This window comes from Cyrtonyx montezumae, unplaced genomic scaffold, assembly GCF_038088225.1.
Source record: "Cyrtonyx montezumae isolate F1298 unplaced genomic scaffold, pur_monq_1.0 scaffold_45, whole genome shotgun sequence".
Lineage (NCBI taxonomy): Eukaryota > Metazoa > Chordata > Aves > Galliformes > Odontophoridae > Cyrtonyx > Cyrtonyx montezumae.
This window is the reverse complement of record NW_027072051.1, coordinates 983,248-997,695: the sequence shown is the minus strand read 5'-3', so window position 1 is coordinate 997,695 and position 14,448 is coordinate 983,248. Positions and strand designations below refer to the sequence as shown.

Sequence of the window (14,448 nt, the reverse complement as noted above, 5' to 3'; positions counted from 1 at the left end):
CGGGCCTCGTCCACCTGCCCCCTGTCCCGCTGTCCGTCCATCCCCTGCCTTCTTGAAGTGCCGTGGGGCCAACTCCAAAAGGCACCGAGGTTTTCCCTGCCGTGCGTGGGCAACAACTGATGCCCAGGTTGCCCTTGGCCTGTGGCCGCCGGCTCGTCTTTCTGTCCATCAAAGACTGCTTTAATTACCCCGGGCCCGGAGTCTCCCGCTGCCGGATCCGGTTCCCATCAATGATTCATGCCCCACCGCGGGAAGGGGTTCCTCGGGCGCTGGGCTGGGACAAGGGGGATTTTCCAACCTTCCCGGCACTAAATCGGTGCAGACGGTCCCAGCGGTGGTTGGAGGTGCGCAGAGTGTCCCCGTGGGGTGAGTGATGGCGATCTGGGGGCACAGCGTGGGAGAGCTTCGGGGGACAGAGGATGTTTTTAGGTTTTGGGGGTCTGGGCATCACCCGCTGCAGCCCAATGGGGCTCAGGGGCCCATCGGGCTCTGGGGAACGGCAGAATTCCCTCCACGTGTGCACCCCAGCTCACTGCAGCTGCTGCCCCATGGACAGAGCAATCTGTCACACCCCACACCTGATCCAGGAGCACAGGGAGATGTGCCAGCAGCGGCTTCCCATCGCAGTTCTGGTCTCCCCATCCCCTCTGTGGCCGTGTTCTGAGCAGCAGCACATCTCCCTGGAGCCGGGGGCTGGAGCTGAGCTCTCCCCTCTGCAGGGACAAACGCCGCTGCCCGCAGAGCCCCGGTGTCCCCATGGGTGTCCTGAGCTGCATGAAGTACCTGATGTTCATCTTCAACGTGCTGGTGTTTGTGAGTCCCACTGGGGATGGAGGGGTGCAGGGTGCTGTGCCCAGAGCCATCAAATTGAGCGGTGCCATCCGTGCAGAGCTGGGATGTGATGCTAAGGGTGGCACCCATCTGAGGGAGGGGACCCCGGCACTGTCCCCACGAGGTGCCCTGTGACCGTGGTGTGTCCCACAGGCCGGGGGGATCTGCTTGGTGGGCGTGGGGGTCTGGGTGGCTGCGGACCCGGCTGGTTTCCAGGACATCGTGGCTGCCAAGCCTGTGCTGAGTGTGGGTGCCTACCTGCTGCTGGCCGTGGGCATTGCCCTCTCACTGCTGGGTTTCCTGGGGTGCTGTGGGGCCCTGCGCCGGAGCCGGCCGCTGCTGCTGCTGGTGAGTGAGGGGGAGCTGAGATGTTGGGAGCTGTGGGATGCAGGATGCTGTGGGATGTAGGGAGCTGTGGGATATCCCTAGAGGAGCCAGAATCCCTATCCTGGCACTGTCAGCCTTCTGTCTCCCTGTCCCTGTGTGTGCATGGGTAGGGGTGGTGGCAGAGGATGGGAGGAGCAGCAGGAGCAATCTGGACGTGAGCTGAGGATGACTTCTGACCTTTCTGTCCTGCTGCCTTCCAGTTCTTTGTCCTCGTGAGCCTTGTCTTTGTCACACAGCTCGTTGGGGCTGTGCTCTTCCTGGCACACTGGAAGCAGGTACTGTCCCTTCAAGCTGAGGGCACTGGGTGGGTGTGGGTGGGTGTGCAGTGTCCCTGTCCCCATATGTGGTACCTGTGCTCAGTGGGGGCACTGATCCCACAGATCCGCCCAGAGCTCTTCCTGTCAGAGCTGCGGAGGAACTACTGCGGGGATGAAGGTGCTGAGGTCTTCTCTGTGGCTTGGAATACCCTCATGGTGACAGTGAGTGGGGTGTGGAGCACCCGTGGGTGCTGCTCAGGGTGACTGTGACCAGCGGGGAAGGGTCTTATGGACCCCAGGACACATGCTGGGCTCTTCCCCCTTCCTCTAGAGCACCCCTGAGCGAAGTCCCTGCATTCTGGCAGCGTGTTGATGGTGTTTCCTTTCCATTTCAGTTCTCCTGTTGTGGCGTTTTAGGGCCTGAAGACTTTGGGAACGGCTCCCGCTTCCAGGAGCTGCACCCAGGGACGCCATGGCCACGGGCGTGCTGTGCCCGGGAGGGGGTCCTGCAGGCAGGAGAGCTGCTGGGCTGGGAGCAGTGCCAGGAGAGGAGCCCTGGCTACATCCACGAGCAGGTAGGGCTACACAGACACCCCCCCTGTGCTGCCACGGCCCCGCCATGCACTCTGCACTTCTCAGACTCCTTCCTATGGAGTAAGAGCACCCCCTGCCTCAAGCATGGGCGTGCAAACTGGAGCCCGGGGCACTGCTGTGCTGCGGTTCTGTGCAGCAGCGATTCCCCAAATCCCCAGCTCACACTGCCCCACCACGGTGCCCCCAACTCCTCCCAACCTCCCCCGGCCCTTGGTCTGTCTGAGCTCCCTACAGCCCTGTGAAGCACGAGGGATGCCCCCATCGCCTCCCCTCCTGCCCAGGGCTGCTTCCCCACCTTCGGCAGGACCTTGCAGGACTACATCTCTGTCCCTGGGACGTGCAGCTTGGCCGTGCTGGGCATCGAGGTACTGAGCAGAGCTGGAGGGAACAAGGCAGGCAGTGGCCACCTCATTCGGGTGCTCTCTTTGCTGCTGGGGGGAAGGGACGGTGCTTTGCGTGTGCTGAGACCACAGATGGGCTTGGGCTGACCTCCATTTGTTACAACAGAGGTCTGTCTCGGGGATGTAAAGCCAACCTCCCACCCCCTGCGGGTGAGGTGGGTTGAAGGGCTGAGCTCTGCTTTGCTCCTGAAGGTCTGGAGAGGAGAAGCATTGCTCAGTGGTTTCCCCTACGCAGCTCAGGGCACAGAGGCCCTTCAGCCTCACGCTCCAGCAAGGTGCTGCTGTGGCAGGGAGCTAACCTGCTCCTCCTCTCCTTCTGTTTCAGATCTTTGCCATGTTCTTTGCCTTTTGCCTTTACTACAACTTTGACTGAGCAGGACGCTGGGAGCAGCTCTCCAGGCAGCACAGCAGAGATGAGCCAAATGCTTTGGAAACAGCAGCAGGCAAGGATGCTCAGTTTTCTTGCATATCCCAGCCCAGCTGTATAGAGCAGTAGCCTTGTTGAGTCCTGTGTCTGCTCCAGTGGGTGGATGAGGATGAGCTGGCTGTCCTGGAGCAGGGACAGGGCACAGGTTCAATTCTTTACTAATTTGTAAGCTGCAGGTTAGCTCTCTGGAAGCCTTTTGAGCCTTTGCTCCAGGATATTTGGAGAACATCAAGCAAACCCAAGAAAAAACGATATAAGTAAATTAAACTTTATATTTTATTTAAATAACTTCTCAAACAAACCAACCAAACAACTCCTAGGGAACAGAGAAAATAAAGCCTGCTATTGTTGCATATTAAAATATTGACTTATACCCGTGCAAAGGAAAAAGGACACAGTGAGAGCAAAGCTGACAGCCACATCCAGAGCAAAGCTCTCAGGAGTCCAGGCGAGATTTCTTCTCCTCCTTGCTGATAGTGCTCCCTTTTCTTTTTTGCGTGACAGATTCATTGGGTTTTGTCTCACTCTGGTTTGTTTTCTCCTCCAAAGCCTCCAAAGAAATAAAAAAGCAACAGCTGTGAATAATTTAGTTTCGTAAGTCATTAGCACTGCTGTGCTCATTCCCATCTGTGTGTGCATAGAAAGCCTTCCCCTTCCTGCAAAGGATGCTGTCCAAATCAGGTCTGGGGTGGAAAGCACTCAGGTGATGGAGATGGCCCAAACATAATTGATTCTATGGAACAGGTTTTCATCTGCTTAAATGCAATATAATTCTACACATCTCAGCTGTGAGGTGGGTCAGGATGTAGAACAGAGGCAGGAAAGAATGGAGTGTGGTGGCAGAAAGGCTGCACTCCACCAGCAGTTGGAGGAACAGTCCACTCTGGAGCACACGTGCAGGAGAAGCTGAGCATGGAGCACAGCCACAGCAGAACTGCAGAGCAGAGCTGAGGCAGAAGGAGGGCTGAGAATGTCAGGATCTGTCAGTCCTGCTCGTCCTACAAGCTCCTGAGGAAGCACTGCATCTGAACACCTCATTGTCATGGAAGGAGCCATCACTGCTCCTCCACACAGCCTGTCCCCCTCTAAGCTGTGGTCACGGAAGGCAAATTCAGACAAGGCCCATTCACACAGCAGCACTCAGCTGAAAAAGGAGAGCTCATTTCTTACCCTCTTCTGTTGGTTTGCGTACTTCTCAGTCCACTCCTTGGCATTCAGCAAGAACAGTTGCTTGTTGTACTTGTACTCTGAGGACTAAACATAATGAGAAAGATTTGCCCTAATATTAACACTGGGAAGCTGAGACTGAGCTTTGGCTGTTCGTTAACTCCCCTCAGAGTCCTGGCAGAGCGACTCCCGGTGCCAGACCCGAACTGCCACGTGTGCTTTGTGTGATGTGCACGATCTTGCTGCTTGTTTCAGTTTGCTTGAGCAAAGGCACTGCTCCACCCCACCCCCACTGCCCCCAGAGCCCACGTACAATGTCTGCCATGAGGGGGTCGTCGGGGTTGGGCTCTGCCATCAGCAGCTGTATGGAGGTCAGCAGCGTGGAGATGTTCAGGGAGGGCCTCCAGGCACCCTGCAGGGAGGGCAAGAGAAGCAGCTGAGAGGAAAGAAACCCCCAGGGTGCCTGGAGAAAGCTCAGGGCTTGGAGCACTCAGTGCCCCACAGATAACACCCGGTTTGCTCTCTGAGGAAGCTGATGGGAGCGTGGGGCTGCACACTGTGCCTCAATGGGCGGCCCATTTTCAGAGGGCAATCCTTAAAGCCTTGGAAGCTTATACAGAGCAGAGAAGGTCATGTTCTAATCTCTAAACAAAGGAGAGGCCACACAAAAACTCTACCGCTGCGCTCCTGCGTAAATAAGTCAGTAGCAAACAGACATTCAATCAGGCTTTTACAAGAAAAAGATAAGGAGCTCATTATCCTCCTCAGGCTCACTTACGGCACCCAAGCAGCTCTATCTTACCTTTGGTGGTAACTTAAGAACATCCAGACAAATCCTTCCAGCAGAGTCGATGTTAGGATGATAGATAGGGGTCAGAAATCGAATCTTTGGGGGCTCAAATGGGTACCTGTAAGGGATAAATGTGAAGATTTGTACCTCCACCACCCAAGCAGTGCCATTAATCCCTCCTTCCAGGGGTTAATGAGTGACATCCTCTCCCTGTAACGTTTGGAGGAAGTGGTGCTCTGCTTCCAGCTGCTCTCGGCCAGCACTTCCCTGCACCTCCCACAAAGAAGTGAACACAACATAAGTGAAAGCTCTCAGCTGAAGATAACAACGTTCTGCACGGGGAGGTTGAAGGAAAGACCTCATATCAAATGTTATAACTGAGTATGTGGGAGAAGCAGCTGGGTGTCACTGCTCACTTACCTCTCAGGGACAACTATCTCCAGGTTGAATATCCCTTTCTCATACGGAGTGTCTGCAGCTCCTATAATTTCTTTGACAGAAAGAAACGAAACGATATTAGAGCACAAACGCTCCACTCAAAAAGCGCAGGGATCCATCCAGCAGTCCCCACCCACAGCTCTGCAGCACTGCTCACATCACAGAACCCTTACGGTCAGAGCTGCCCACATCCAGCCGCACTGACCCCCCCATCATCCCACCGCAGTGCTGCCTGCTGCCTGTGAGCAGAGCTCCTCCCAGCCCCCACCCCACCCACGTACGTGCCCGCAGCTCGTCCAGCCGTGCTCCGCTCTGCCAGCAGCTGATGCCCGGCGGTGGCTCCGTGCTCAGCATGGTGAGCTCCCTGCTCAGCCGTGATGCTCTCTGCATGGCGCTGCGGGGCACGGGGCTCCTCCTCAGCTGCCTTAAGGAGCCATAGGAAGGTTTGCGTTGGGAGAGGCCTTAAGGAGCACCTCGTTCTGGGGCTCCTTTTGCCGCCTCAGCGCAGGGCCCCCCACGCCTTCCCACTCTCCCCACAGAAGGGCTCTTGACTTCGCCCCCCCCCCCCGAGGCCTTTCCTTCAGCCCAGCCCACACCAGGGCCCATCCCTCTGCCCGACCCCCCCACACTGCTGCCCATGACATAACCCCAGCTGCCCCCATAGGCCTCACCACCCCGCAGTCCCCCCTCCGCTACACCCAATAACCCTCCGACAAACGAGGGCCGCCCCCTCCCACCTTTTCGCCCCCAACCAAACCCCTCTGCGCACTCCCAGCTCCCCCCGCAGCCCCCCCGCCCTTCCCAGCACCCCCCTCACACCCCCGGCCCCGCCCACCTCACCGCGCAGCCGAGGGGCGGGACTTCCGCTGTCGCCTAGCAACGGGAGGAGACGCTATCGATTAGCCCCGCCCCTTACGGAAGATACGAGAGCTGATTGGGCGCCGCCTAGCTCCTCCCCCTCAGCGGCGGCATTTCGAATTCGGAGGGGACGGCGCGCGACTATTGGTGGAGATCGGCTGGCGGGAAACAAGCCACGCCCCCGCGCGGAGGGAAAAATTGCGGAATATGGGCGTGGCTTAGAGAGAGCCCGCCCACAGGCCTGGGTCTGCGCGGGGCGCGCCGGCGGGAACCGGGACGGGACGGGACGGGACGGGACGGGACGGGACGGGCTGGGCTGGGCTGGGCTGGGATGGGATGGGGCGGGCCCCACTGCGCTCCTCCCCGCCCCGCCCCGCCCCGCCCCGCCCCTCCCGATGTCCCACCCCACTCCCCGCCTCCATGGGAGCTCCGCGGGGCGGGCACAGCCCTGTCGTTCCCCGGTGCCCCCCCCGCAGTGCGTTGCATAAGCGGCCCCTTGGCCTGAAGTCGAGTAACGCTGCGTGTCGCCCCAGGGCCCAGCGGGGAAACGGGGGCAACGGGGCTCGAGGACCAGGAGGGAGTTGACCACCGCGGCTCCGGAGCGGGGAGGTAACGCGGGGCCCCGGGGCAGCGTTGTGTCACTCCCGAGATGTTGTCCCTTCGAGTACCACCGGGCGGCAGTGACCGTTCCGTGCACAGCGCCGAGGTGCAGCCGTAGGGCTGCGTGTGTGTAGCTCTCAGTGCAGAGGGGGCAGTGGAGGGGAGAGCTGTGCGTTGGCTCCGTGGTGTGACCACAGCCCCGGCTCCTCGGACCCCACCTTTTCATCTCTATGTGTACCCGTGCGTATAGCGCACACACACAAAAAGGAGTTTTGTAGCTGGGAAGTTGCACTATCACTGCGTGTGATTGTGCTCTTTGTGGCTGTCGGGTTTTCCGTGAAGATAAGCAGGAGGCGTTACTTTCGGAGCAGCGGAGGCACTTGTGAAACGAGGAAGCACCATTACGAGGGGAGCTCCTAAGCACAGTGTGACAACCAAATTTGGCTCTGAATCTTGAAAACAACACGTCATTAATTAGCATGATTACTGCTCAGCCCGAGTTATCATCTGGGAGTGCTCAAGTGATAACTGCACCCGTTGGCCAACTCGGGGTATTCTGTAGTAATTAGTTCTGTGTCTGATTGCTGGTTTTGCTTTTCTGACCATGAGAGGGCAATATAAGAGCAGTAATCGCTGCTCACGCACGTGGATTTGCTGACCCGTGGTGCCGAGGGTGGCTTTGCATTGTAGCACACCTCCCAAACTGTTTGTTGCCTGGGTTGGTTGTTCTGGATGCTGGGCGCCATCACGTCTCTGGTTTGTGGGGAATTAAAACAGGAACTGGAGAAATCCTGATGCAAAGAGCTGGCAGACATCATACTCCTCCTGCCCCGTCACCCCAGGACGTCTGCCTGTCTGCTTCCTCCAATGGCATTGGAGCACCCAATGGTGCAGCTCTTTGGTGCTGAGCTGATGCCACCCACAGTGCACCGTGCCCCTGTCCCTGTTCCTCCCCACCCCACCGTGGCACCACTCAGCACTCACCCTGAGCTCGAGCCCCACTCATCGAGTCATTAAGGTCAGAAAAGACCTCTAAGATCACCCAGTCCAATGCCAGCCCATCCCACCGTGCCCACTGCCCACACCCCTCAGTGTCACATCCCCACTCGAACCCCTCCACCGACAGAGACCCCACCGCTCCCTTGCACACCCTTTCAGAGGAGGAATTTCTCCTAATATCCGACCCTGAAGATGGGGCTGCATCACTCAGGACAGCCCTCGCAGACTCCCTGCTCTGCACGTCTCTCCGGAGCCTTCTCTTGTCCTCCTTCCCACAGCTCTGGGGCGGAATGCCACACCGCACCATCCACCTCTTCCGGAAGGGCCTCCGTCTGCATGACAACCCAGCACTGCTGGCTGCTCTGCAGTCCTCCGAGGTCGTCTACCCTGTCTACATCCTGGACAGAGCCTTCATGACGTCCGTCATGCACATCGGGGCCCTGCGGTGGCATTTCCTGCTGCAGTCCTTGGAGGATTTGAGGAATAGTTTGTGCCAGCTGGGTTCCTGCTTGCTGGTCATTCAAGGGGAGTACGTGGAGGTTGTTAGAGATCACGTCCAGAAGTGGAACATCACGCAGGTGACTCTGGACGCGGAGATGGAGCCCTTCTACAAAGAGATGGAGGCCAACATTCGGGGTCTGGGAGAAGAGCTGGGCTTCGAGGTGCTCTCGCTGATGGGCCACAGCCTCTACAATACCCAACGGTACGTGGTTACCCTAAGGAACACTGAGGCATCTCCAGAAAGGTTTGGTTTACGTTTAGCAAACACCACAGAGGAAAGGTTGAGGATCTTGGCCCCTCTGATGAGTCCCTTTTGTGAAGATGGGGCTCTCTGAGATATAGTGGCACTGACTGCTGGAGAACTGTGAGCTGGGAGAAGAAACTTCAGTGGTTGCACAGGTTTTGGGGTGCTGGGTTCTAATTAGATCCGGAGGAATTAGTTAACTTTCCCCCCTTTAGGGCATTTAATTCACTTTAAGCCCTTCCACTTACTGCTCTTAAACAGTAGGAGAAGTTTGCTAAGAATTGGGAATGGTCTGAGGGTAGGATGAGGTGATGGTCTTTTCCAACCCCATATTAACATGGGTCCAAGCAGTTATTCACAGCTGAAAGACCACAGATATTGAAGTTAATAATGACAGGGAAATAATCATTAAAACAGCCTTAATTCTTAAAGCCCTTAATTAGCATAAATGCATGGATGGATGTGTTGTTCCCTCTTGAATTCAAGCAATCTGTTCCCAGTGGTGGTTGCTCCACAAACTGGGGCTTCACCTCCCCGTGCACCCACAGCTCCAGTTTCCTCCTTCATTCATGTTACGGCGAGCAATGATTTTATTTTACGTGTAGGATTTTGGAGCTGAATGGTGGGACTCCCCCACTGACATACAAGAGGTTCCTTCACATTCTGTCTCTGCTCGGGGACCCAGAGGTGCCTGTCCGAAACCTCACAGCCGAGGACTTCCAGTAAGTGAGACCCAGCCCGGGGACCTGCAGGGCCTTTCTCTGTCCAAACAAGCAGGGTCAGATGATAACAGAGCTCTTTTAGATGTTAAATTGCATCGCTCCTGGCTCTGGTTCCCTCTCTTTTGAATTAGGAGGTGTAGCCCCCCCGAGCTGGGCCTGGCTGAGCACTATGGGATCCCTTTGCCCACGGATCTGAAGATCCCCCCTGAGAGCATCTCCCCATGGAGAGGAGGGGAGAGTGAAGGGCTGCAGCGCCTGGAGCAGCACCTGGCCAACCAGGTCCATCCCAGTGATATGGAGGTGTATGGGTGGGCTGAGATTGGTGCCATCCAATGTTGTGTGGTTGGGGCTGGACCACAAGAAACCAGTTGGCTGTGGCCTCCAGTTCTTGCTGAGGATTTGCCCTCCAAGCGGCCCCACCTCGGGATTTTGTTGTTCATGGTGGGAGGAGCATTCCCCCTGCGTGATGTTGGGCAGCCAGAAGCCAACTGCCAACAGTTCTGACAGTTGGCTGGATGTTTTTCACCTTGCTCTGCCTGAACCTTGATATCTGTTCTCCTTTCAGGGCTGGGTGGCAAGTTTCACCAAACCAAAAACAGTCCCGAATTCACTGCTTCCAAGCACCACTGGCCTGAGCCCCTATTTCAGCATGGGCTGCCTGTCAGTCCGCAGTTTCTTTTATAGGTTGTCAAACATTTATGCTCAGGTAAGGGGAAATTTGACTGTAGTCAAGCAAATATAACACTTCTGAGGCTGGGGTTTAACTGTGATGGAATGAGTGAACAGAAGCATTGACCTCTGTGTCTTTGCAGGCCAAGCACCACTCCCTGCCCCCCGTATCGCTCCAAGGGCAGCTGCTGTGGCGGGAGTTCTTCTATACAGTGGCATCAGCAACACCAAACTTCACCAAAATGGCCGGGAACCCCATCTGCCTCCAGATCCGTTGGTATGAGGACGCTGAGAGGCTCCACAAATGGAAAACGGTAACAAGATGCACTTCTGTGATGGCTGCATTCTGGCTTGGAGCATTCGGGATGGCTGATGTGGCTTTCTGCTTCAGGCTCAGACCGGGTTCCCATGGATTGACGCGATCATGACCCAGCTACGGCAGGAGGGCTGGATCCACCACCTGGCCCGGCACGCTGCTGCCTGCTTCCTGACCCGTGGGGACCTTTGGATCAGCTGGGAGGAGGGCATGAAGGTTCACTTCTGCTTTTGGGTTTTCTCTTCTTGCTGTGTGATTTTTTTTCTTCTGGCTGGTCTTGAGGAAGACCTGCACAATGGAGTGGGCATGGATGGGTACTGTGGAATGGGGAAGGTGGTGTTGGGTTGGTGGTAGGACTGGATGATCTTGATGGTCTTTTCCAACCTTAATGATTCTATGATTCTAACAATGCTTTATTACTGAACCTTGCTAAAAATCTCATTGTTTATAAGAATCTCATTGTCTTTTCCTTGAGTCTGGGCCATGCTGTGCAGGGTGCAGTGGTGAGAAGCCATTCCCATCCCAAAGGTCTGATCTTGGCTGATGGTGATAATATTGGAGACCTGCCCGGTCTGCAGCAGACCTTTCGGCTTTGGGTTTCTCTGGCACCAGGTCCTGCTTGAGCTTCCTTCTGGCAAACTGTAGCTGGAGAGCGTTCCATGTGTGCAGAGTATCCTGACCAGCTTCAGCCTCCATCCACCCGCCTGTATTTCTTGGTTGTTTGGTGGTTGGTAGTAGTAGATGGTTCGTTGGTTGGTCGTGGTTGGGTGGTGATGGTTAGTTGGTTGTTGGTGAGTGATTGGTTGGTTGTTGGTTGGTTAGTGGTTGCTGACTGGTTGTTGGTAGTTGATTGGTTGATGGTTGTTGGTTGGTTAGTGACAGTTGTTGGTGGTTGCTTTGCTGGTTGGTGGTGATTGTTGGGCAGTTGTGTTTTTACCATGTTAGCAGCCGTTTCAGGGGTGTTTTTCTCTTCCTGTCCCCAAAATGCAGGTGTTTGAAGAGCTGCTTTTAGATGCTGACTACAGCATCAATGCAGGGAACTGGATGTGGCTGTCAGCCAGTGCCTTCTTCCACCAGTACACACGGATCTTCTGCCCCGTCCGTTTTGGGAGGCGCACAGACCCTGAGGGGCAGTACATCCGGTAGGGCCATGCACAGCACAGTGCCATCTGCTCAGTGCTGCTTCCCTTCTCTGACAGCAGGAGCTGGGGGACTCAATCTGCATGAATCACAGTCCCTGTGATTTATTTAGCATGGAAGGAAACTGGCAAGGAAACCCCCAAGGGCTGTGCTTATGTAGGTGATGACTGAGCATGGAACTGCACTGACTTGTGAGCACCTGCAGTCTCCAGCAATGTCCAATTGCTGGGAGAACAGACTGTGCTCCCCTCCATGGTGCCAACTGTAGAAGTTAATGAGCTCCTTGAGGAGTCCATCTCTCCCAGGCACGTACTGAGCCTTATTAACATGTCAGTGATTATCTGGAGTCTTTCCATCCCGGGAACACACACCTGGCTTTGCTGAAATTAGGATGATTTTCTCCAGCAATCTTTCAAAGAGTGTAAAAGTGGGTTCTGTCCTAAGCTGTACTTGTCAGTGAAAAAGTTTACAGTGAAAATAATTTGGATGAAGTCAAAACTGAAGTAGGTTTCAATCAATCCCATTATTCATTGGTATGAAGTTAACTGGTGGAGGACATTACTGCATGGAGGTTTTGAAACAGAAAAAAACTTTGAATCAGAATTCTCCCGTGGATTGCAGTATCAGCAAAACCACCAAGAACAAATGTGGCATAGCTTGGATTACATTCTGAACATATGGGAATTTTTCTGCAGGATCATAATAAAAACATTTTATTCTTCTTGTGTTGCAGGAAGTACTTACCTATTCTAAAGAACTTTCCCTCTAAATATATCTATGAGCCCTGGACAGCCTCTGAAGAGGAGCAGAAGCAAGCAGGATGTATCATAGGTAGCCCCAATACCTTGCTCGGGATTTTGCTACTGATAATTATCAAAATAATTACAGGTGTGAAATGGAAGTGCCACACTTCCAACGTGAGTCGTGCATTTATCTTTTGGTGATGGGTTCACCCAGCAGCTCACTTTCTGCCAACATGTCGGTCTGGTTTGGTGGCAGTGGTTGCAATTCTTGGCAAGTTCTCAAAGTGCTCATCAGACATTTTTTATAAAGCTTTAGTCTTAGTACATTTCACTTTTGAAAACAGTTGTTCACAAATGTACATGCTACCAAAAAGGGATGACATGAATAAGGCATGATTGTGAAGCGAGGGGTAATTTTCTGTGGTAAGAGGGATCTTATAAAAGTTCAATAAGGAGACACAATCAAATTTTTGAGTTGAATAGCTGACTGCAACACTATACATTCAATCTTAACATCTGCAGGCAGTGCATTGATGTTGACTGAAAAAACTTTTTTATTTTTTTTGTAAATTGGGACAAATTCTATCTGCCACACCTTCCATACATGGCTCCATAAAGAATTTGCTTTGGTGTAAACTCAGAGAAACATCCTTGCTTCATCCTGCCAAGTCTCTGTTGTACCAGGTCGGGATTACCCCTTCCCAATGGTGGACCACAAGGAAGCCAGCAGTCACAACCTGCAGCTGATGAAGCAGGTCCGAGAGGAGCAGTACAGAACAGCCCAGCTCACCAGAGGTAATAAAGACCTCTGTGCTTTCTGCAGGACTGCACAAATACACACCCCATCCCCCAGCTCCGCTATCTGTGTCTCCAGGAGTAGAAGGCTCTGCAGCCCTGCCTGTGGCTCTGGCCAACTAGAGCATCATTTTTTATAATCATGGAGTCATGAAAGTTGGAGAAGACCTCTAAGATCCCCAAGTCCAATGCAGCCCACCATGCCCACTGACCACATCCCTCAGTGCCATCCATGGTTCTGAACCCCTCCAGGGGCAGGGCCCCCAGTTCTCTCTGGGTCATATGGAATTAATTACTCCAATCCTGTGCCTACTGATATATCCAGGAGGTTGCACATTGGTACCCACCAACCCTTCATGACTGGAGTGAACGTTGTTGCTATTGCTCTGGAGATGTGGAATGCCAAAGCTTGAGAACCTAAGTACCTGCTTCTGGCATCGTTCCATAGGTTTTTCTGGCATACTTGGTAGCTTCAACTGCTGATCTCAACACTGGCTACTGCTGCACTGAGGTCTGAAAGGCTGAAAACTTTTATTCTTCTTTCCTTATTGCCACAGATGATGCAGATGACCCAATGGAAATGAAGCTGAAGCGGGACCACTCTGAGGAAAACTTAACAAAGACAAAAGCAGCCAGGATGACAGAGCAAACCTAGGTCTTGTCGGGGATTACCCTCTGGGAACTGAGGAATGGCAGAAGGGGAGAGCAAAGGCCATCTGAGCAGGAGGAGCTTCACTCCATGCTTTGCCCTACGTGTGCTGCTGCTGTTTGCGAGCCAACCTCCAACAAAAGCTTTGCATCTTCCATGTATTTGTTACTGTGGTTATTTTGAATGAATTTTTCTGGTTATTGGTGGCTTAGTAGTCATTTGTTGCAGCTGTAGGTAATGGACATGTTTCTGTGTTGCTGATCAAATCCACTCAGTGTTCATGCATCTTCATAAATCATTTTAATGATAAATAGCACTCTTCCCAACATGACAAATGTGTGTCAGTTTAAGAATAAATGTGTATTCATGTGTTCAGTGTTAAAAGCAGGATTTGGCTGTCCTGCGTAGACAGAGATGTAGGGATTTTCAGTATAAGTTCACAGTTTGGGGAGATACTGTGAGCTCTGCCCTTTCTTTGAGTTAGAATGTGTCATTCCCTTAAAATATGTCCAAATGTGGGGATTATTCCCACTACAACTTCAAGTGGATAACAACATTTTTGAACCTATTTGGACTATTTTTGTTGGAGTAGGAAATCAGCTTCATGGATGAGGTGAACCTAACAACGCGGGTAGAAGAGCACAGCTCTACTGAGCTGCTCCTCCCAACACGGCGAGGAGTTCATCCTAACGGGATTTTCCCCAGATGGATGGAGGAAAGATGCACAGCTCAGCCTCGGTTTGGGTTTTCGTGGCTCCGCGTGCTGGATGCGGTGATCTCCATCGGTCGGTGATGCTGTGATTGAGGCGCTCCCGCTCCGCGTGAGGAACGGAGCGGCGCAGTGCGCCCCGGGCCCGACAGGGGCCGCTGTAACGACGCGATTTGGCCGCGAGGGGGCGCCAGGAGCGCCTCCTTCCGCC

At 54.0% G+C, this 14,448-nt stretch overlaps 3 protein-coding genes across 6 annotated transcripts in view; 2 read left to right on the top strand and 1 right to left on the bottom strand.

Moving 5' to 3' along the window:
- The first annotated feature begins 331 nt into the window (after window positions 1-331).
- Window positions 332-3,177, top strand: LOC136055663 (tetraspanin-18-like). Its single transcript, XM_065747518.1, has 8 exons — window positions 332-366; window positions 720-813; window positions 1,048-1,179; window positions 1,419-1,493; window positions 1,599-1,697; window positions 1,871-2,050; window positions 2,351-2,434; window positions 2,796-3,177. The coding sequence occupies exons 2-8, from the start codon at window positions 757-759 to the stop codon at window positions 2,841-2,843; spliced, it is 675 nt and encodes a 224-aa protein (XP_065603590.1). The 5' UTR covers window positions 332-366; window positions 720-756; the 3' UTR covers window positions 2,844-3,177.
- The window catches only part of UBE2T (ubiquitin conjugating enzyme E2 T), a 68,297-nt gene continuing 57,014 nt past the window's right edge, over window positions 3,166-14,448 (bottom strand). Inside the window, exons 2-7 of the mRNA XM_065747519.1 lie at window positions 5,574-5,686; window positions 5,275-5,344; window positions 4,867-4,972; window positions 4,378-4,476; window positions 4,068-4,151; window positions 3,166-3,447 (exon numbers count right to left, since the gene is read on the bottom strand). Coding sequence (XP_065603591.1) covers window positions 3,334-3,447; window positions 4,068-4,151; window positions 4,378-4,476; window positions 4,867-4,972; window positions 5,275-5,344; window positions 5,574-5,682 — 582 coding nt within the window. The 5' untranslated portion in view covers window positions 5,683-5,686 and the 3' untranslated portion in view covers window positions 3,166-3,333. The remainder of the gene's footprint in view (window positions 3,448-4,067; window positions 4,152-4,377; window positions 4,477-4,866; window positions 4,973-5,274; window positions 5,345-5,573; window positions 5,687-14,448) is intronic.
- On the top strand, window positions 6,669-13,776 carry LOC136055656 (cryptochrome-1-like). 4 transcript variants are annotated; one of them, XM_065747504.1, is made up of 11 exons: window positions 6,669-6,759; window positions 8,028-8,452; window positions 9,100-9,216; window positions 9,348-9,495; window positions 9,782-9,922; window positions 10,029-10,199; window positions 10,277-10,417; window positions 11,192-11,343; window positions 12,075-12,172; window positions 12,769-12,879; window positions 13,437-13,776. In XM_065747504.1, exons 2-11 carry the CDS (start codon window positions 8,040-8,042, stop codon window positions 13,532-13,534), a joined length of 1,590 nt encoding a protein of 529 aa, XP_065603576.1. In that variant the 5' UTR covers window positions 6,669-6,759; window positions 8,028-8,039; the 3' UTR covers window positions 13,535-13,776. The 4 variants fall into 4 exon arrangements, with proteins under 4 accessions (XP_065603576.1, XP_065603579.1, XP_065603577.1 ...); XM_065747507.1 differs by lacking the exon at window positions 6,669-6,759 and having other exon boundaries at window positions 7,896-8,452; XM_065747505.1 differs by lacking the exons at window positions 6,669-6,759; window positions 9,782-9,922 and having other exon boundaries at window positions 7,949-8,452.